Genomic DNA, 22357 nt, shown 5'->3' with positions numbered 1-22357 from the left:
TATTTATAAATAGAAAGAGTATCATGACATTTTTCCCCCCTCTGAAATAGGATCTCTGTATAGACTCCTGCTCTGGAATTTGCTATGTAGACTAGGATAGCTGCAAACTCACAAGAGATCCTCCTGCCTCTGCATTCCTAGTGATGGGATTAAGTGTATGCCTCTGTTTCCACAAATTGGAGACCACCGACCCAGATCATCAGGGCCAAATTAATTAAAGCAAGATTTTAAAAATTCCTGTCCAAATTCCTGTCCGGGCTGTCTCTCCCCAAAGGTAGGGTTTGAGATCTCCGAATTTGGTTATGGGGAAGATGAGGGTTTTTATAATTCAGAAGCAGGGAGTTTACGAATGGAGGTTTTGACAGGCAGGTAGTTGGGGTTAGAGAAGCAAAGGTAAATGTAACGAGTTGGTCAGAGTAACCATTTGAAACAAAGGTGAGGCTGTAGTTTCCTGTACAGGCGGTACAGAGCCTTTTGTACTTAAGGGTACAGTTGGGCCGTGGTCCCATCCTTGAGCAGATAAATACACAAACAGGAATGAACCTAGTTTGTCTTTATTATAGATGGCTTGCAAACCTACGATGGAGGCAGACTGGTTGTGACTGTCTTTGTAGAAATCATCTTTATGATTATAAAAATAGATTTTCATGTAGTATGAAATAAATAGACTTTGAGATGAAATTTAAGCATATACAGCATTGTTCAGTACAATAAGTGGTCAAATGTTAAGTGTTTTGTGTCTTAATAATTCTTGGTTAATAGACTATGAGTGAACAAATCTATTTTTTTTTTCTGATAATAAATGATGTGAAATTTCCCCCATTTCCACAAATTCCACTATCAAAGGAGTTAATAGAATGTTGAGAGAGAAAGACACACACACACACACACAGAGAGAGAGAGAGAGAGAAAGAGAGAGAGAGAGAGAGGGGGGGGGGAATTCTCTGCCCAGCTGGTTACATTTCCGCACTTGCTGGTTTAACATCATCATCTTGGGTGGCGCAAGCTAGTCGGAATGGGGTTAGGGCGAGTTTGGTTCGTCACATGCCTAAGAACCATTTTTCTTAATCTCTCATCTTCTGGTTTCCCTTGAAAGGGTGGACAAAAGGAACTCCATCTTGCTGGTTTGAGACAAAGTCTCATCATGAAGCCCATGCTGACCTCAAACTTACAATCCTCCTGCTTCAGCGCCACAGGTGCTGGGATCACAAGCAAGTGTTTCCTTGTCAGTCTGGCTTTATTTGAGTCCTGACACCTCCCCCTCATCTCTGAGTTCTGTTGATTCACTCTCTGGGGATTTGTTCTCTGCCCCAGGATGCCTGGTTGGTCTGAAGTGATCCCAACCCTTGGGGGAGGGGCAAGCGACAGACTTGGAGAAATTAGTGCCAGGAAATCCCCTGGGCTTAGTTAAAGCATCTGAGGTGTGGAGACGGCTCCTAGAGGCACACTGGCACCCCACCCTGTCTTGTTCTTAAACATGTCTGTGTTGTGTGAGCAGCGCTGCTACAGGACGTTGGCAGATTAGCTATAAGGCTTTTCAAAACCACAGTGAACAGGAGTTAAGCCATGTTAAAAATGAAGTAATTGTGTGCAGCTGCAGGGAGCTGCTTGCTACCGTGCCCTTAAAATGGCGCGGGTTTCTGCTTTCTGCCTTCCCGCTGGCTCCCAGTTAACAAGTCCTTATTTGGGTGGAGCCTGTTGAGTCTTGCGCCCTTGTGGATACAGCCTATCAGCAATGCCTACATGGCTAAGCCTGATTGGCTGGCTATTATTATTTAAGGGCTTGGCTTATTTTCTCTGGGGTCAGAAGAAGCTTGTACAGGGGTCCTGAGTAAACTGCTTGGAGAAGATTTTCCAGTGTGGTCTCGACATGCAGCTATATATTATTCAATACCTATCGATCTTTACACAGTTTACAGAGCTGATGAGGTCTAGGCACAGTGCCAGAAACAGCTAGAATGACAAAGAAGAACTATACAAAACCATCCCCAAAACGAAATTCAGACACTTTAGTTTGGCGGAATAAGACTATTTAAAAATTTAAATCTCTCACAGAATTGAGAAGGATACTCGCCTGATTTTGAAAGAAATTATTTTATCAGCTATGGTGAGCGAGGAGACAACAACACGGGCAGCACATGAAGAGAGATCATGGAAGTTTTGTGTGTTTTTATTTAAGTGTGACTTCCTCCTGGTCAGTCTCTCAGCTCCCTCCTGTAGTGTCCTCTGTCTCCAGTCAGACACGGCAACTTTCCTATCTCCAAGCCTTCTGTGTTCTTATCCTACTGGATTCAGTTTTACAGGATTTCAGGTGCCTTTAAGTATGAGTAGCATTAGACTCTTTTATGTTGCTCCACTTCAATTAAAATCTGGCTCTGGAGTTGGGTATAGCTCCCTCTCCACTAGAGCCAAGTATGTTTTTTAAAATGTTTCCTCCAATATCTCTGCCTCATATCAGGCGAGCCACCTAACTGTGACAAAGAAAGGAGAGAAAAGCAAAATAAAGGGACAGGTTAAAGGGACAGGTTATTTACAATAGTGACTTGCTGCTCATCTCTACTCTGTAGTCTTTGGATCAATTCTCAAAACTTGCTAAGGTATATGATTGAAATCCCATAAAATCTCTAACAAGGGGGCTTACTTAAAACTTGTGACCCCAGAGTAGAAAGTTAAGAATCTACCCCTGGTAATCTTAAAGCAAACATGAGACTTGTTGCTATCTTAGCCACTGTCCCCCCTGAACCCCACATCGGGATGTAGGCAGCCATATGACTGACAGCCTCTTTGTTAGGGTTTGAAAGGATGAACTTTCATCTTGATTAAAAAGTGACCACATGGCATAAGCCAACCAAGGCAGCAACAGCTCCTAGCTATGAGGCCCAAACCAGAAAATTCTTCCACTACTTTTGGCCGCACTAACAAGCCCAGATTCCTTCCCTTCCTCTTCAGCCTCTTTGGTTTCTCTTTCTCTCTTCTCAGCAATGGCTGCCCAACCAGTCAGGGCTAGGCGGGACCCTAAACAGTATCACAATATCCCAGGCAGCATCCTAGTGAAGAATCAATTTATACCTTGCCTCCTGGCCAGTCTCCACAAAGCTGTCCTTAAGGCTGTAGATTATGAAAAATTCCAAAAGAATTGGAATCTATCCAAGATAAATATGAAAATCCACCACAATTCTAGACTACCTTACAGAGGCCCTCCTATGATATACTAATCCAGATCCTGAGACCCCAGGTGGAAAACAACACAATTGGAGAGACTTCTTTTCCCAGAGTTCCTCTAATACTAGAACCAAACTTAAACATCTATAGAAAGGACCCTCGACTCCTCAGTCAGAAATCTTATCCATGGCCTTGAAGACAAACCACTGGAGAGATGAAAAAGCCCCCAAACAACAATGCCCAATAATGTCTAAGGCCTCTCAGCTGGCCAAACAAAAACCCAGGCTCCCTCGTCTCCCTAAGAACAAGAACCTCCATGTGCCTGTTTCCAAATGTGGTCAGGAGCATCACTAGGCTTGGGTCTGTCTGAATGCTCATAAACCACCATGAACCACTGGAGCCATGCTCAAGGTGTCAACAAGAAACATTGGGAGGTGTTGACTGCCTCCATGAACCCTGTGGGGACATCAAACCCAGATCACCTTTCAGCCAATGTCCTTGGTCTAGCCATGGACAACTGAGGGGGCCTGGGCTCTCTTGGCCTGTCCACTGTCATCTCTGACAGGAAACCTTGGGTAATTCATCTGAGGTGAATATAGATAAAGCCTCACAGTATCAGGGTGTTCACTGCCCTTCCTTCTGGACACAGGAGCCATTTTTGCAGTCTTGACAAAATTCTGGGGGTCCACTTCTCCTTTTCATTCCTCTATTGTTGGAGTAGGGGGACGGCTTTATCAGGCTCACCAAACCCCACCTCTTAACTGTATATTTAGGGGTATCCCCTTATCCATCCCTTATGGAACCAACCTGTGCCATTCCCTGACTGGGAAGAAACCTCCTAGACAAAATAGGAGCTTCTTCCCTTTGCTCCCCACATCTGCTGGACCCCAGACTCACTGGCATTCCTCTCCTCCCCCTCCTCCAAACTGTACACTCTGATGCCAAGCCAGGGACAGAATGACATGGTTCCTGCCCCTGACAGGGTGAGCCCCCATGAGTGTCCACAGATGCTATGGGTATAAGGCTTTTTTGTGTAATGTAGATATTTCACTTCCTCTGAGAAATGTCCTCCCTGTTAATGTTAATAGAAACATCACAAGTCCAGGAGTCAAGGGTGTGGCTAATGTCTCTGCAAAATGGTAAATGCTACGGCCTTTAGGACAGCCCTTAAGGCTATGGGAAAGAGCTCTCAAATACATGAGTTTGAAAGTATATAATTTCTCAGTGATGCAAAAAATAAGGATGCAATATGAATTATATGAGGGACTTCTTGAATCTAAAGGAGGGGCTTCATGAATTTAAAGGAACAAAGGCAGCTACGCTACGAGCCAGCTTGTCACCAGACACAAAGACAGGCAGATTCCTGAGTTCAAGGTCAGCCTAGGACAGCCAGGTTAGGATCAGATGTGGTAGAAACTATAATTTCGAGGCACAGTCCCACCCAACTAGCTTATTGTTTGTGCTTAACAAAGGTAGACTGAAATCTTTTGCAATGATAAGAAAAAAAAATGTATTCTTGCCATCTCTTAAGAACCAAAAGTCACAGGATCCTTAAGATACTCAAAAGGAAACCTGGAGAAATGACTGGATTGATAAATAAAATAAAAGACTGGATTTGTGTTCTGCAGAAAATGAGCTATCCAGGGAATATTTTAGGATAAAAAGTTAAATTAGGGCCCCCCTAAATTAATTAGAGGACCTCTTACCTCTGACATTTTAGGAAACAGTCTTCTATGTCTCAATTCTTCCCCTGTACTGGCAGTTTAAAAATCCATAGGAGCCTACCAGTTGGTTCAGGATCTCTGACTTACAAATTCAGCAGTAGTTCCCTTCGACCCCTTAGGATTAACCATTATACTCTCTGTAGAGTTAATGGGATCCCAAGTCCGCTCCACCACAGGGCACAGCTGCTGGGGAGACAGGACATGGGACGTTGGCCCTACTTGCCCCACACTGTCACCAGGCCAGTACCAGGCCAGAGTTGGCCATAGGGTAGCCCTCAGACACTGCTCTGGGGATGGGGAATCTCAGTCTGAGGTTCGGGACAGCTGGTGCTGGTTTCGGGGATCCCCCGTCCAAGGCTGGGGCTAGTTAAAGCAGGGAGGGGGAGGAAGGTGCTGGAGAGGTGGCCTCCATAATCTGGAAACAAATATGACAGGTGTCAGAAGCCAGCAGAAACAAATGATCTTATATATTCTACGTCAGTAGCTTGAGTCAGTTTGTAATGTTGAGCAGTGGGCATGAACATGGCGGAAAGGTAGCTGTAGCATCCTTTGCTAATGCTACCTGAAGGGAGAGGTCTTGGAAAGCAGTAGTTTTAAAGAGCCTTGTGTGTCAGAAGGTAGGATAGGTGATGACAAGATAAGACAGTGATGGGTGACCCAAAGGTTAACTTCTTCCATTTGTGTATAGAAAGTTCAGCTGCAGCCAGGGCTAGCAGAAAAGGTACCCACCCTTGAATAGTGTGCTCTAATTTTTTCAGGGGCAAAGGAAGGTCGTAGCTGGTAACCCAAGACTCCCAGAATATATATATTCCTCCTTTTTAGTGACATAGAGAGAAGGGGGTGTTAGGTCTGGAAGGTGTACAGCTGGAGCTTGGCGGAGTGTTGCTGACATTATCCATCCAGCAGAATAAGGGAGATGACACGGGAGACTCGAAACCAGTCCGCTGCCCCAGTTTTATCCCAGCCTGCACCAGTCAGCGACCGCCATGAAGGGGCTCATGATAGGATCGAGACCATGGCCCGAGAGTGGCCTGATATGACGTCAAAGGGTGCATGCACACTTCTCCAGTGCGTACATGACTCTTAAAGGGGAACAACAGGATGCAGGGTTGAGTCATGCGACCCGGCAGCCAGCCCGGGTGCCATCTTGGGATGGCTGCCACACCCAGTCTCCACAGTGGAGGGCCTGTTGAAGTCTGTGAAAGGCCTTCGTAATGGGCACAAGGAGTGGTTCATGAGAGAAGCCATGGCTTGCCTTATGTAAGTGGTAAGCAAGACAAGAGAGAGTAAGAGTATTCAAGAGCATAAGAAGCCAGTCGTCCTTAGAAATGATAGAGTTTCATCTTTGGTGATGGGACTGTGAGTGACTGGATTGATTTTTTTTTTTTAATTTAGGGTGACAGCCTTGTGAGTAGGGGTTATTTCTAGTCTCGGACAATAACCCGAGGAGTGGACAACTGGACTCTGGAGTGAAAGGGCGACATAACCCCATTCCTCTCCACTTAAGGACCAGGCCTGATTTCAAAAAGGGCCACAAGGCATCAGCTCCCAGAACAGACCACAAATGGTCCAGAAACTAGGTCAGAAGACCTCAGCTCTAGGAACGGACCATAAAATGCAGAACAAAGTCATAAAACTGGGGCTGTCTGGCTCTCAGGCTCTCGGCACCCAGGCTCCGCTGGGAGCCAGGGAAGAGATGAGAGTGGAGTGGGGGTCTGAGGGCTGGATCCAGCCTTGGGCCGGGGAGGGAGAGGAAGGGATGGAGAGCTCTGGCTGATCAAGCTGGGAGAGTCTTTGGCTTGATGGTAGTAGCAAGCGGGCTTGGGCTTTGGGGAACAGTGGCAGGAAGTGCAGAGAGGCCTTCTATGGGAGATTAGATGGTGGCTCTATAGACAAAGGCCTTCTTGGCTCCCCACGGCCAATCCTGATGAAAAGAGGAAGTCCATGGTTTTAAGATGTTGCTGTTGTGATGGAAAGAGGATGAATAAAACCATATACCACTTCTTGGAGTGGGCCTGAGGTTAAATATCTTTTGCAGGGAGGGTGTCTTGAAAGGAAAGTTTGTTGGCTAGGCCTCGCCAGGCCTCTAGGTATCTCATTAGAATGGAGATCAGTTTGAGCCTATGTGACTATAGGTCACATCCTCTACATGTGGAGGGCCTTACGTGACTGATGACCACAAATCTATGGAGGGCTGTGGCTAGTAACAGGGGCCTGGTGCCCAGGAACAGAGGAAACGCCTACTGTCCCTTCAGGATCACTGGGGTTTCAAGCCTTAGCTCAACTGGAAACCAGGCTACCTTTCACAATCCCACATACCCTCCTCTCCAATCATTGCCTCAGAGACCGTCCATTTCTCCATCTTAGATCTCAAAAATACTGAGACCTTATTTCTCTGGACCCCCAGTCACAAAACATGTTTGCCTTTACCTGGCCTGACTCAGACACACTTCTACTCAACCCTCTTGGACAGTCCTACCTCAGGGGCCACAGAAAGCCCAGATTTATTTGGTTAGGCTTGGGGCTCTGGCCTTCTTTCTTTGTTATCTGCCAAATCCAATACAATGATGATCTTCTCCTCCAGAGTCCATCCCCACAATTAACCAGACACCTCTGTCCAGCCAGGGATACAGGCTCTCCCTCTCTCTTTGCCTACTAAGTAAGGAGCTTTTCTCTGGCTCCTGGAGGCTCACAATGTGAGCAGCTCTCCAGTTACTGAAGCACTTGATGCTTCCCTCTGTTGGAACCCTCCCTGTTTCCTTCCTTTCTCCCACTAGGAGACGCCTGATAAGACCAAAAATTCCTTAAGTTCTTCTGGGCCTTTATGACCTTGTCTCTCACTTCTCTCAGCTCCGTCCTGGAAGCTGTACAGCTTCTCCATCCCCTCCCGGGCTTCTTTGTCTCTCAGCTCCCACTTGGACCTTATAGAAACTCGGTCCAGTAGGTTTTTTGTTTTTTTTTTTCAAGACAGGGTTTCTCTGTGTAGCCCTGTCTGTCCTGGAACTCACTCTGTAGACCAGGTTGGCCTTGAACTCAGAAATCTGCCTGCCTCTGCCTCCTAAATTGGGATTACAGGCATGTGCCACCACCTGGCTTACAGACTCAGATTTTATTAAAGTCTCACTGTGTTACCATAAATAGCTTGGCCCCTGTATGGTTCAAATGGCTGAAATGAACATGCTCGATTTTCAATGATGACAACTTCTGTCCTTGCACAAACAAATGATCCAAAAAGATCTTTTGTACTCTAATTAAGGTTTTAATGTCACCCCAGATGGGACACAGGGGTCACTGGTAAACTTGACTATAATGCTTACCACAGCTGCTCAAATTACAACACAGAGAGTACACATCCCACTCTTTCAACCCTAGGAATAGACAAGATGAAAATATTCCAAAGCTCCTTGAAAGGCCTAATGAGGGACCCTAGGGCATTTCCAGCCCCACACTCACCTTACAGCTGCCCCCTCCTGCCTGGGGTCAAAGTTAGGCCAAGTTCCATTCTCCACCCACAGGAACATTTTTGAGTAAAATATTCTCAGAATGTACTGACTGGTAGTCACTGAACCTTCTGGCAAGTCCTAGGTACAGTTCAAATGCATGTCATCCTTGCTAGCCAATAGATTTAAGAGTCAATATGCTTAGCCAATAAGTTTGAACTGTAACCTTGCTTATGTAACCTGTGCCCCTAAAAAGTATAAAAACTGCTTGTAATAGCCATTTGGGGTCGCCTTCCTAGTAACTCGTTTTGAGGAACTATTTGAAAGTTGCCCCCAATAAACCTCTTGCTTTTGTATCTCGGTCTCACGGTGGGGGGGAGGGGGTTGAGGGTGCGTGGGAGGGGGGCATCTTGAAGTAAGTACCACTGACCAAGGGTTGGGGTCTTACTCTCACATTCATAACATCACCTCTTTAGGTGATACTGAGTCCACTTCCCTGTCATAGCATTTTTTGTTTCAGATCTTAACCTCTGCACATCTGATAGATTTACTAAAAGTAGAGAGAGGTGGTCTTTGTCTATTTCTTGGGGAGGAATGCCACTTCATGTTAACAAATCAGGTATAATTGTAAGGGTCCATGATTTGCTGAAGGATGGTATCCAGGACTCAAATAGTATGTAAATGCAGAGTGTCTTATTCTGCAGAAGTCCAGCATGCTGGGGTCTCTCATTACCAAGATAGGAAGACCCCAAAATGAGTTTACAGGCCAATTTAAAGCATGGTAGGCAAAATAAATAAATAAATAAATAAATAAATAAATAAATAAATAAAAGCCGGGCAATATTGGCACTTGGGAGGCAGAGGCAGGCAGATTTCTGAGTTCGAGGCCATCCTGGTCTACACAGTGAGTTCCAGGACAGCCAAGGACTACACAGAGAAACCCTGTCTCGAAAAAAACCAAAAAAAAAAAAAAAAAAAAAAAAAGTAGCAAGGTAGGGGAATTCCAGGGTAGGTGTCCTCTATCTTAATCTGTTGTGTCCATCAGAAATTCTAGAACCATTAGTGGGGAATGGGGCTGGAAACTGTTTCTATGGAAGTCTGGAAAGTGCTGCTTACCAATTGTCCTTGCCTCAGGCCAGGTGGTGTGGCAGCTTCTGACTAGTTGCCTGAAGCCTGGGGCTCCCCCCCACCCCCCAAGTAACTGATTTGCCTGGATTTGTCCAGTTCTAAGGGCTAGTCTTCTAAACTGCCAGTTTGAAGCCTGTCATGGAGTCAACCTAGCTGTCTCATAATAAAAGATCCAACACTCCAGACAGCTCTCCAAATAAATAAATAAATAAATATTAAAAACAGCTCTATTCCTCTGGCCAGGGGATCATTGATAGTCCAGTATAAAATTGGATGATACCCTTTTTAACCTGTTCTCCTTTTCTTACTAATTGTACCTGCCTTATAAAGTTCTTATTTAGACTTCTCCAACAACAAATACAAAACATTTCTAATCAGACATTTAAGTAGTTGTGATTATAGTATTACCAACCCCTTGCTGTGGAGTCAGAGGCCGGGCACACCCAGTTACATCCAGAGAGCAATCATCAAACTTGCCCCAAGGACCTCGATGCCCCTGATCTGCAGGAGGCAGTCTGATAAAACCACAGTTTCAAACCCTTCTCCCTTCCTAATCTCTGATTATTAAACTGAAAGGGGGGAATGTAGTTCCTGAGTAGTGCACCACAAAAGCTGTTGAGTCACAAAAGCCTTAAAAGAAGCAGCAGGCCCCCTCCTTCCTACCCATAGTGAAATGTCCCACAGGCACTGTCCAAAATGGCAGCTCCTGTTAAAATGGCGGCACCACCAGGTCAGCCCTGGAGCTGTCCATGGTGGCTCACCGCCTTTCCCGCCTCACTATGAGCAGCCCCTCAGGAGCTCTCCATAGTGGACACCTTTTCTGCCTCAGCCTATTGCCAGCATGAGAAGCTGTCCATGGTGGCATCACCTTCTTTTCTGCCTCAGTCTCCAGCTTTCCTGAAGCACTACTGCAGGAGCAGTCGCACAGGAGCTGTCCACAGTGGTAGCTCCGCCTCTCCTGTCGCAGGATTCATTGTGAGCGACCTCAATTCAATGTTTTTAGACCCATAACTAGCCCAGCACAGAGTGACTAGTTTTTCTGCTTTCAGCTTGAGAAAGATAGCACACCCTGTTCCAGGAACTAGCTCACCTCATTCTTGACATATCTGGTGTCCTGCCTAATGTTTAACTATACAATGCCCCAAGGATGTTTGCTCCAGATAATCCCTAACTTTCCTTAAGGCATAAACACGCCACACCAAATCTTCCTCATTCTGTACATCCCATTCCACGCATGATTTGTCCTCCACCCTCCTTGCCTTGTGATTTTTTTCCTTCACCCCTTGTCTTTCGACTTTTCCCCTGTAAATACCCCTGACTTCAGTTGCTCAGGGTCCCATAGTCCTCTACCCCTGCACAGTGTACGACTGTGGACCCCAGAGTAAAAAATCCTCTTGCTATTGCATCAACACCGTTTCAGTTCTTAACTGCTGAGCCATCTCTCCATTCCTGGAATTTTATTAAAGGTGGATTTTTGTAGTGTATTTTGGTTTTATCTTATGTATTATTTTTTAGTTAAAAAAAACCTTCAAGACAAGTTTCTTTGTGTAGTTCTGGCTGTCTTGGACCTATTTCTGTAGAATAGGCTGACCCCAAAATTATAGATCCACAGGCCTCTTGCTCCCAAGTGCTGGGTGGGATTAAAAGTGTGTGCCACCACTGCCTGACATGCATTTTGGTTTTCACATGAAATTTCTCCCATAGAACTTGAACTCAAATTTATTTATTTATTTATTTATTTATTCATTATTTATTGAGATAGGATCCCAAGTAGGAGCCATGCAGCTGAGGATGACTTTGTACTTCTGATCCTCCAGTTTCCACCTTCTGAAGGCTGCGGATTTCAAGCTTGTACCATCATGCCTGCTAGGGACTGAATTCAGGTCTTTTGCATACTACCAAGCACTCTACCAACCCAGGTACCTCCTCAGTGCTGAGAGGATTTTTAAAATATAGTATATATCTGAAACAGAAAGCAATGACATTTAAAAATTGTTTTTCAAGGACTAGTGTGATTCCCTCAAGGAAGATGATTAATTCAGAATATCCCAAACCTATAGGGGCCAGAGAGGGAATGTGTGAGAAATGAATGAAGTGAATGGGGGGAGGGGAAGTGGGGGATAACAGAGGTCTAGAAGTCTTTCAACCAGGAGGTGCTTTATCTAGGAGGCTTTATCCTGCTCAGGACAGAACATTCATGACTCAGGGCATCTGTCCAGTACTTGAACTCAAATTTGAGCATTGTTTTTGGAGGCCATAAAAACTTTAGGAGGTATTGTTACATTTATATAATTAGGTGCTTTAGAAAATGTAATAGGTACATGTTCTAATTCTTTGGTCAGTTTCCTGCCATGATGTGAGGAAACTCTTCTACCACAATAACCTGTCACCATAATATTGCTCATACTACTCTAGGGCAACAAAACCATGAACAAAGTCCTTTGAAACCACAACCCAAAACAATTACTTCACACTTTAATTTCTTTGTGTCTGATATTAGAGTGACAAAAAGATATTGAACAGAATTAGTCACAATATCTGTCTGTCTGTCTGTCTGTCTGTCTGTCTGTCTCTCTATCCATCCACCCATCTACCTATCTACCTATCTATCTGTTGTCTATAGTCTATGTATCTCACATATATACTGAACATTCCAATCAGGACTACACACATACAAAGGTACACACCATGCCCCTTCCATTTTCCTCCATTCTTATGTCTCATACAAAGTACACATGTTTTCTATATTGGCATGCTGACTGTTCTGTAGGCAACTCTGAATAAATATATAGAAAAAACCCATTATGTGATGAGGAGTAATTGTGTAGAAACAAATGTTTATTAGCATTGAGGTCTTTGTCTACTATATTCACTAACTACTACCAAACTAGTTATGATAAGAATAAATGCCCAAAGAAAAAGCTTAATTTACACTGGCTGGAAATATCATTGTGTTTATTTGTAGTATACAGTTGGATGCTTCATTTCCAATGCCATTTCAAACAATTCCATCTGGAAATTAACATGCAAGTTACATAAACTGAATTTTCTTCCCCAAATGTATGATGTATAAAAATGCTGAAATTTCACTGAAAATGTCACATATTAAAGATATATATGATTGCATGGAAGGCCATTCCTCTGCTCCAAGGTCTCAAGAGCTTGAATCAGTATGACTGTGAATAGGAGAACTGCCCACGATACAAAGAATTCAAAGTCAGCATGGCCTGTATATGTAGACCTTGTCTCACTAAACAAGGTGTGATTTTACTGACAGCACTCAAAATGGTGTGATCAATTTGTTGCAACTTCTTCGCAATTGCTTATACTCTCCCAAATGGCCTCATGGGTATGAATGTTGAAGCTGCAGGTGATGTATAAGAACTCTCAAACCCAGAACAGGAAATGCGCGTGCTTCTCAAGCACGTGTGACTGAGCCACACTCAAGCTCATTTTTTAAATTCAAACGTGTTCTCACTTTCACACTTGATGTCATGCTTGCATGAGTGTGAGTGCAGCTTTTATAACCTGTAGACTGATAGGGCTCCTACTGTGTCTACAGCTGAATACTGAAGTCATTATACTGATGATGTAATGTGGTGATGTAACATGGTGATGTAATGTGGTGATGTAACGTGGTGATGTAATATGACGATGTAATGTGCACCTGTACTCCCATATCACACTCCTATGCTTTACTGTATTTTTGTTGTGTTTCTGACGTCAGTTGAGGTTCAAGTACTGTTTAAACAGTCACTCATATTCTTTCTTATGATTTAACCACAATGTGGATTTGGTTGCCATTTAACATTTTCTCACTTTTGTCATGACAGGATTTAACTGTAATGCCCAGCTGGCCCAGAGCACACTATGCTGAAAAGGTCAGCACACACTCGCACTGATGTGTGTGACGCTGCCCCTGAGTACTGGTATGAAACCTGAGCAGCACCATGCTGGGATTTCCTTGGGCTTTTGATTTCATGTCTTGTTGTGCTGTTAAACATCAAGTCCAAATGAGTCCTGCCAAGATCGCCCAATGGGGCAGGATGGAATGCAGTACCAAGCTAAATCATTTGCTGTGCACTACTACACCTTTGTGAGATCTCCTGCAGACTGAGCCTGACTTAGGTACCAACATTTTCCATGTCATGCATATTGATGAAGTCTGGATGAGATTTCCTGCCACTGGATGTGCTTTATGATTTAAGAAACAAAGTGTTCTAGGATCCTTTATATTCAAAGGGGAATTCACCTGCATACACTGTATGATGTCACAAAAGATTTGAGCACAGAGTCTTTCCACATTCCCTAAACTAACTGGTCTATATGTGGAGATGAGCTAGAGACCTTTCTTACATCAATGGTTTCTTGAATTTTTATGAATTCTGAGATTTAGCCTAATTTTATGGTATTCGAGTTTGTATGTGTGTTCTCTGGTGTCAGTCAAGGACTGACTTATCAAGTATCTTCAGGGTTTGTCCCCTGCATGAGTTTTTAGATGCCGAGTGAGATCTGACTTGGTGTAAAAAGCTTTCTTGCATTCTATACATCCATAAGGTTTCTCACCTGTGTGTGTTCGCTGGTGTCGAGTGAGCTCATATTTGCACTGAAAAGCTTTCCCGCAGTCTTTACATTCATAAGGCTTCTCGCCTGTGTGTTGTCGTTGATGTACAGTAAGTTGTGAATTACAGTAGAACGCCTTCCTGCACTCTTTACATGCGTAGGGCTTCTCCCCTGTATGAGTTCTCTGGTGCACCGTGAGGTCTGACTTGCGGTAGAAAGCTTTCCTGCACTCGTTACATTCATATGGCCTCTCGCCAGTGTGAGTTCTCTGGTGCCGGGTCAGGTCTGACCTACACTGGAAGGCCTTCCTGCAGTCTTGACACTGATAAGGCTTCTCACCGGTGTGCGTCCTGTGGTGGACAGCGAGCTGGGACTTGCAGTAGAAGGCTTTGCTGCAGTCTTGACACTCATAAGGCTTCTCACCCGTGTGCGTCCTGTGGTGGACAGTGAGCTGTGAATTGCAGTAGAAGGCTTTACTGCACACTTTACATTCATAGGGCTTCTCACCTGTATGAGTTCTCTGATGCACAGTGAGGTCAGAATTACGGTAGAAAGCTTTCCTGCAGGCTTTACATTCGTAGGGCTTGTCGCCTGTGTGAATTCTCAGATGCACATTGAGCTGGGACCTGCTGTAGAAAGCTTTCCTGCAGTCTTTACATTCGTAAGGCTTCTCGCCTGTGTGGGTCCTCTGATGCACAGTGAGGTGAGACTTGCAGTAGAAGGATTTCCCACACTCTATACATGCATGGGGTTTCTCACCTCTCTCGAGCCTCGGATAGCGACGGAAGGGAGACTTAGAGTAGAAAGCTGTTCCACATTCCTTACAGTCGCATGGATTCTCGCAGGAGTGATATCTCTGCTTTCTGCTATACTGCGGCTTCAGGTAAATTGCTTCCAGACATACTTCACAGTCATAGGATTTTGCCCCTCGGTGGATTTCCTCTTGAATCTTCAGTTCTGCCTTAAGATAAAAAAAATTGTTACAGTTTTCATAATCACAAGAAATACTCTGTAGAATTTACTATCTGAGCTTTTCTTGTCATGATTTCCTAATGAGATTTCTCCCAATGACTACATTGAAATATTTCTCTCCACTGTTAAATATAACTTCATTTACTGAATTTAGTCAAAGAATTCATACACTGTATTAGAGATTTTGCTTCCTAATCTTGAATAAATGATGCCTCATTAAAGGATTTCCCGTATTTACTGAGCTTATTATAGTTATAGTTCCCCTACAAATGACAACTTCTGTCCTAATATCCCTCCCTAAGTTTTCCTTGATTCTATACATTTATAAAGACATGATTAGTTGCTGTTAAGGATACTCAGAGACTCAGGGTAACTGAAGCGTTTCAATTACTTTGAAATTATCAAATTCCTCTCTAGCCTACATCTTACCAGGTTCAATAAGAAGTTCAACTTGCCATAGACTAAGTTTCTAACAAAACATTCCTAAAATAGTTTCCACTCTTTATATCCAGCTATGAAACACAATTTGGAGAGACTTGGAGTTAGACAGACACCTGCTTGATGGACAGCTGGGAGAGGGCAATAACTAGGTAATAACGACAGTGAACTTCCAAGATGGCAGCTTCTTCCTCACTCTCTCGATCTGAGGTAAAAGCCTGGGAGCTTAAAAGAAAGGCCTGGTGGGCTCTATTCCTGCAGTGGGGCACCTCGCATCTCTACCAAGTTCAATGGGTCAGAACATGTTCAAACCAAAGCATTGGCTCCATTAGCCATTCTTTCTTTGTTTGGACTGATCAACCCTAGATTAGGGGAGGGAGATCCCTCAAATACTCGGGAAACCCCCAAGTGTTCACTGAGAAGCCCCTGCGGCTCCTGAGGGTCTCCTCAGCTCCCAGAGGTATTTCTCCATGTGCCTTGTCGTGCTCGTTTCCTCATCCCTATGACAGATAACCTTTCTTCACTGGGTGATTTGTCTGCTCCGTCTAATGTTCTCTTTGATGCTAACTGTTACGCTCATGATGCTTCCTTAGCTGGAAGAGAAAGTGAACCTGATCAAGACCCCTATGGATAGCCACACTTTATGCCCTCATGCAGTTTACTTACTTTAACCAGTTCTTCATTTGATGTGTGGCTGTTGATTTCAATTTGCCAGAAACGTCTGCTATCATTTTCCTGGATGGTATCAACCAGCCTACTCACTTTGTCAACATCTGAAAATATTTAATATTTCAATTTCTATGAAATAGGCACAAGCTTATTCATAATAATACACAAAATTCAAACACAAAAGTAAAATAGCGCCTTCTTAGAATCACACTTGAACTTTTAAGATATCCCCTTAGAACTGTACACACCCGAGTCATCAATGAATGGGAATTCCACTGCACACTAACAGGTTGGGGTGCTGAGTCCTGGTTCTCAGTAGCATTGCTGTGCTACTGAAACATGTGGCAAGAAAACACTCATTTCTCTGTTGTATGTCTCTATAGCCACGTCCCCCTTTCACTCCTCTACCTGCCCTGCTCCTTCACTATCTGAACGTAGGATGCCTGACCTTCTACTAGCTCCATGCAGGACTTAGCTGCTGTCAATATTCTCTCTCCCAAGTACAACATAGATTAGGGAACGACTGCTACATAGCTGTTTCAGTTAGTGCACTTCGCTCTAATAAGGACTAGCAAGACCCTGTAAGGGTTTTGTGGAAATGATTTCTTTTATGAGAAATGTGGTCTGTGGCTGGCTTTTACAGAAAAGATTTAGTTACTTTATTTTTTTAAGTATCTTCTGTAATAGTTGACTAGAAGTCAGGCAATGATTCCGTTTATGTACATGCTGGTTTGACTGGGAATGGCCCCCACAGACTCACGTGTTTGAATGCTTGGCCCATGGAGAGTGTAGATTACATGTGGCCTGGCTGAAGGGAGAGTGCCACTGCAGGGGTGTGCCAGCTTTGAGGTGTCATATGCTCAAGTTACACTCGGTATGCCTCACAGTCCCTTCTGTAGCCTCAAGACCAAGATGTAGAGCATCAATCAGCTCCTTCTCCAGCATCGTGTCTTCCTGGATGCTACCACATTTCCCATCAAGAGAATAATGGACTAAACCGCTGAACGATAATCCAGCCCCAATATAAATATTGTCTTTAATAAGTGTTGCTGTGGTCATTGTGTCTTTTCACAGCAGTAGAAAAACCTAACTAAGACAATGCTTATTAAAGAAATTCATAATGTTCTCTGGTTTTGACTTTGCTACATAGAATAATCTTGATTGGCAGGGTTTGTTTGTTTGTTCTCCCCCGGGGTTTAGAACACCTAAGACTATACTTTCTGAATTTCAGAGTCTCTGTTAAGATATCAGCTATGATAGTACACTTATGTTACCTAGGTATGGTGGGACATATCTTTAGTGACAGCATTCTGGAGTTGGGGGCCAGCGGATCTCTGTGAGTTCAAGATGAGACTGAGCTACATAATGACTTTCAGGCCAGCCAGAACTGTGCAGTGAGGCCCTGTCTCGAAAACCAAACCGAAAGGACAAAACAAACAAAATAAGTACACTTTTCGCTAAGTTTTCAATATTCTGCTCATGTTCTATTTTCTTGGCCTTCTTTTTCTTTTTAATTTAAACATTTATTTATGTATATGAGTTCTCTATTTGCATGTATTCCTGCAGTATAGATGGTTGTGAGCCATCACCTGGTTGCTGGGAATTGAATTCAGGACCTCTGGGAAGAATAGCCGATGCTCTAAACTGCTGAGCCATCCCTCCAGTCTTGTCTTCTTAACTATAATGCCCATTGAGGAAATATTCTCAGCTCCTGTCAGTTCGTGATTGTATTTCCATATATCTAGATACCTGTCTTGTGGCCCAGATCTGCACAACATTGTACACTAATTTCATGCAGTATGTTTTCTGTTTCTGACCTTACTCTCAGTTTACTACTTAACACAGATTTACAAACTGGAGATCTTATAAATCCATCCAATAGGTCTTCAGTGTAGTGCTCTATATTTTTCCTTTATTACTATCCAATTGTGGAGCCCGTGTTTCCCCCTCTGCTCCTGACTAGTATCCTTGTGTTGCTTGTCTCACTGTGACACATCATTGCTGGACTTTGGTCACAAAAGGGAAGTATTTTAAGAGCAGATGCATTTGTGTGACTACTAAGTATCATGAGAATTGCAAAGATAACCAATAGTCAAAAAGACACTAAGGAAATAATGTCAATAAATGTCTAACTTAAAACAAAAGAGAAAAACAAAAAGCCGGGCGTGGTGGCACACACCTTTAATCCCAGCACTTGGGAGGCAGAGGCAGGTGGATTTCTGAGTTCGGGGCCAGCCTGGTCTACAGAGTGAGTTCCAGGACAGCCAGAGACACACATCGACAAACCCAGTCTTGAAAAAGAAAAAAACATACAGAGAGAAAAGGAAGGGAAGAAGCACCACTGCGCACCACTGAGTACTGTGTAAAGTCACCGAATTATTCCCAAGGAAAAGACACTCTCCAACATCAAGAAACTGGCTGTTTAACGCAAAGAACTCTGGGAAAACTGAATAAACCAATTGTCTGGTTCATGAGACCAACGGTCTTTAAGACCCAGTGTAACCCACATCTGATGTCTCTCCTGTTTACTGTTCTCTCTTGCTTGTAGCACTCACTGACCTGAGAGGTTCCAGCCTGAGGCCCCTGCTGTGCTCCGTGGCCCAAGGCCCTGTTCTAAGTTGAAGATCAACTCAGGTTTGGCCACACAGTGCCCTGTGAAGGAGACATAATGTACAGATTATGTCAGGTCTACAGATAATCTATCTCCCAGGACTCAAGTACCCACTAGAAGGCAACAGCTGCATCCCGGGAACTACGTGATGATGGATGACTTAGAAACTGCCTTCTGAGCCGGGCGGTGGTGGTGCACTCCTGTAATCCTAGCACTCTGGGAGGCAGAGGCAGGCGGATTTCTGAGTTCGGGGCCTGCGTGGTCTACAGAGTGAGTTCCAGGACAGCCAGGGCTACACAGAGAAACCCTGTCTCAAAAAACCAAACCAAACCAAAACAAAACAAACAACCCCCCCCCAAAAAAAACCAAAAAAAACCCCAAACCACATATGGTAGCATTTATATTAGGGCGGTCACTACAAAAAATTACTATGATGGTTTCTAAAAACTGAACCTAGAACTACATTGACACTGTCCACTGTTGGTTGCATATGGTCAAAGAAAATGACATCCACATTTTTCAGGGAAATCTGCATATAAACCTACTTTAATCAAGGAATGTAGGTGGAGAAAAATGCCAAATATAAATTTATAATAATAGAATATCCTGTCATAGTGACAGGCACAAGGGCATTCTGTTGGACTGGACTGTGGCTACTCTTCTGGGTGTAATTGGCACCATCTTATAACACAGGATGGGCTTAGCAACAGTCACAGTGATGAAATGAGGAAACTCCCAGCAGATCTCTAGGTCTGAGGCTGTAACAGGGCGGGTAGCACTTCCTGACAAGATTATCCTGAATTTCTCAGCTGAGATTCCAGACAGGACACACTTTTCCCAGCTGTAGGTTGGTAAAACTGTGGGTAAAAACTAACAAGGGTTGGGTTTTTTGTTTGTTTCTTGGGTTTTTGTTTTGTTTGGTTTTTTTTTTTTTTTTTTTTTAAATCTGAGAGTCACATTTACTAAATAAATCCAACACACTCGGATATACCAAGCATTGATGAAATCTTTCTTTGGGCAATAAAACTCCATTCATATTTGAGCAAAGACATTGTCCTATGTCTCCCCAGGAAAGTTTCAATATGTGGATGAAATATGTCAGTCAGGCACAAGATAAAAATTTCTCCACATTCTTATTGTATTTGTAAATACAGGTGGCCCCAAGCAGTAAAACAATAATTAGTACAGTGAGGGAAAGATACAGGGATGGAGGGATGGAAAGGGCAGGTGAGCGCTAACTGGGAAGACAGGAGGGAGGATGGTCTATAACATATGTTCTCTAGTACTATTGTAACAATATGGATGACACCAACTGAAGACTTCAAAACAGCATCAGGGAGATTTTAAATGTTCCCAGTATAAACACTGATGCACTATCAGTTAACAGCAATCTGATCACTGTACACTACATGTATTATAAAACTACACTGTTGTTCAAAAATTGCCATGTCAGTTAAAATGTATGATATCAAATCAGAATTGAAAGTAAGTAACAACACTACAATGGGTATTGCTGAGATTTACCGATGAGTCAGACTCACCCAAGGACACCAGGCTGCTGTAGGTCTCCAGCATCACGTCCCTGTACAGGGTCCTCTGGGCAGCATTCAGGTCCTGCCACTCCTCCCAGGTGAAGTCCACGGCTACGTCCTCAAATGACACCGGCCCCTGCAATGACATGTTTCTCTTCAACCCAAGCGGTTAGCTTTTGGAACAGAAAGTGGGGCCCATTCTATTTTAAGTTTCACACCAGGGTCCCATAGCAGGTGACATATGATTTGTCTCATAGGGAGAAAGAAAACTCAGCACCGGGATCTGTTAATGTAAAGATACCAGAAAACACGGCGAGAGTTTTCCAAAGGATTTCAACATGGACAGCCATACCCTGGCTTCCCTATTCAAAGTCTCCAGGTCCATTGGTACCTTCTATTTCCTGGAAGGAGTTGGCCCATGCACCTAAGACTTCAGTTTTAAAAGCGTTTACTGAGCACAGAAAAGCTCAGAGCTCAGGAAACATCTTCCCAGATCTCAAAAGAAGAAGCAAGCATGTGACCAGCTCTGTGACCTAAAACCTTCACTCTGTCTGTCCCTCTCTGAACATTCTATTAGCTCATTTGATAATGGACATGTGGGAAAGGGTGGAAAAACAGAACTCTGCCTCTTCAGAGACAACGCTTGGGTGCTCTCTTCCAGTGGCTGTTGACAGATTGAATTCTAACAGACTCACACCAGACGTTGAATGCATCAGATAGCAGGACTCCTAAACTCTAAAAAAATCTATAATAATAGTAAAGAGAGCTGAGCAGTGGTGGCGTACGCCTGTAATCCCAGCACTCTGGGAGGCAGAGGCAGGTAGATTTCTGAGTTTGAGGCCAGCCTGGTTTACAGAGTGAGTTCCAGGACAGCCAGGGCTATACAGGGAAACCCTGTCTCGAAAAAAAACCTAACCAAACCTACCAAACAACCAAACAACCAAAAAAAATAGCAGAGGGAGAGAGAGAAAGAGAGAGAGAGAGAGAGAGAGAGAGAGAGAGAGAGAGAGAGAGAGAGAGAGAGAGAGAGGGAAATTACGAGTGCTTAAGAGGAAACAGGCATGCCAAAGAGGGAAGCCTTGTACTGCTTTTAACATGAAAGGTAGTGCAAACATTTTATAAATTTACATTCCAGTTCTTCAAAGCCTTAAACATAGAACTACCAAAGGACCCAGCAATCACTACTGCTGGGAAGTATCTAAAGAACAGAAATCTGAATGTCAGAAAATGGCCTCCAGGATGAAGATTAGAGGACCAAGGTCATCCTCAGCCAAGGAAGCTGGTATACAAGGAACCCGTCACGAGGAAAGTAAAACCACAAGCCTTTAACCCCAGCCCTGGGGTGGCAGAAGCAGGGAGAGTTCTGAGTTTGAGACTAGCACAGTCTACATAATGAGTACTGGCTAACCAGGGCTACACAGTGAGACTCAGCTGCCAGAAAATGTAAAAGGTTTCACATCCATGTTCACAGAGACACAGTGGGGTCACAATGCTGACACAGAAAACGGAGGTGCTTCTTAGGGGTGGGTACAGAGTTCGTGCCACAGATAGATGGGGTTCCAGGATTCTGGGAAACGGAATAGAGCCAGACGTCTCAGGAACAGGATCATCTAGGCACCAGACTGAACACCCTAAACTCCAGGTACAGTGACTCACGAATTGGAAGGCGGGAACGATCAGGGACAGAGATGTGGGGCCAAAGGGCAGAGACAACGGGAGAGCAGAACGACCGGGTCCAGGCATGGGGTTACGGTTTCCCTTTCCACCCAGCATGGCACACGCTCCGGGCCAGCGCTGTGGAAAGCTCTGCAGTAGGGCTCAGGTCCCTGCAGGGACTAGGGGACCGGACGGGACGCCCGGAACCCGCTCAGCCCCCACCCTGCAGCCGGGGGACAAAGGGCTCGGGCTTCGGACCTGCCACAGACTCACCATTTCAGGATTCCCAAAGCCCTCACTGTGGTTCTCAGTGGGGAAACGTGACACGCGGCGACCGGCAGAACCTCTCGGGACTTCTGGGCGAGCGCGGAACACCTGGACAGGTGCCAATGTGGAGAAGAGGGGGAGCAGGGGTGGTCAGAGGCGAGGGCTTGCAAGACTGAAAGCCCGCCCCTACTCTCT

At 44.3% G+C, this 22357-nt stretch overlaps 2 protein-coding genes across 3 annotated transcripts in view; both read right to left on the bottom strand.

Moving 5' to 3' along the window:
• The window catches only part of LOC127689308 (zinc finger protein OZF-like), a 32856-nt gene extending 10551 nt beyond the window's left edge, over window positions 1–22305 (bottom strand). Inside the window, exon 1 of the mRNA XM_052188823.1 lies at window positions 22169–22305. Coding sequence (XP_052044783.1) covers window positions 22169–22171 — 3 coding nt within the window. The 5' untranslated portion in view covers window positions 22172–22305. The remainder of the gene's footprint in view (window positions 1–22168) is intronic.
• Window positions 12382–22357, bottom strand: part of Znf700 (zinc finger protein 700) — a 47733-nt gene continuing 37757 nt past the window's right edge. Inside the window, exons 1-4 of one of the 2 annotated variants that reach the window (XM_052188824.1) lie at window positions 20249–20387; window positions 18656–18748; window positions 16094–16200; window positions 12382–14978 (exon numbers count right to left, since the gene is read on the bottom strand). In XM_052188824.1, the coding sequence (XP_052044784.1) occupies window positions 13923–14978; window positions 16094–16200; window positions 18656–18748; window positions 20249–20387 (1395 nt within the window). In that variant the 3' untranslated portion in view covers window positions 12382–13922. Of the gene's footprint in view, window positions 14979–16093; window positions 16201–18655; window positions 18749–20248; window positions 20388–22357 lie in introns of those variants that run through there. The other variant, XM_052188828.1, reaches the window with a different exon arrangement.

This window comes from Apodemus sylvaticus, chromosome 7 (assembly GCF_947179515.1).
Source record: "Apodemus sylvaticus chromosome 7, mApoSyl1.1, whole genome shotgun sequence".
NCBI classification, from domain to species: Eukaryota; Metazoa; Chordata; class Mammalia; order Rodentia; family Muridae; genus Apodemus; species Apodemus sylvaticus.
The sequence above is the reverse complement of the archived record's forward strand: the minus strand, read 5'-3'. Positions and strand labels throughout refer to the sequence as shown.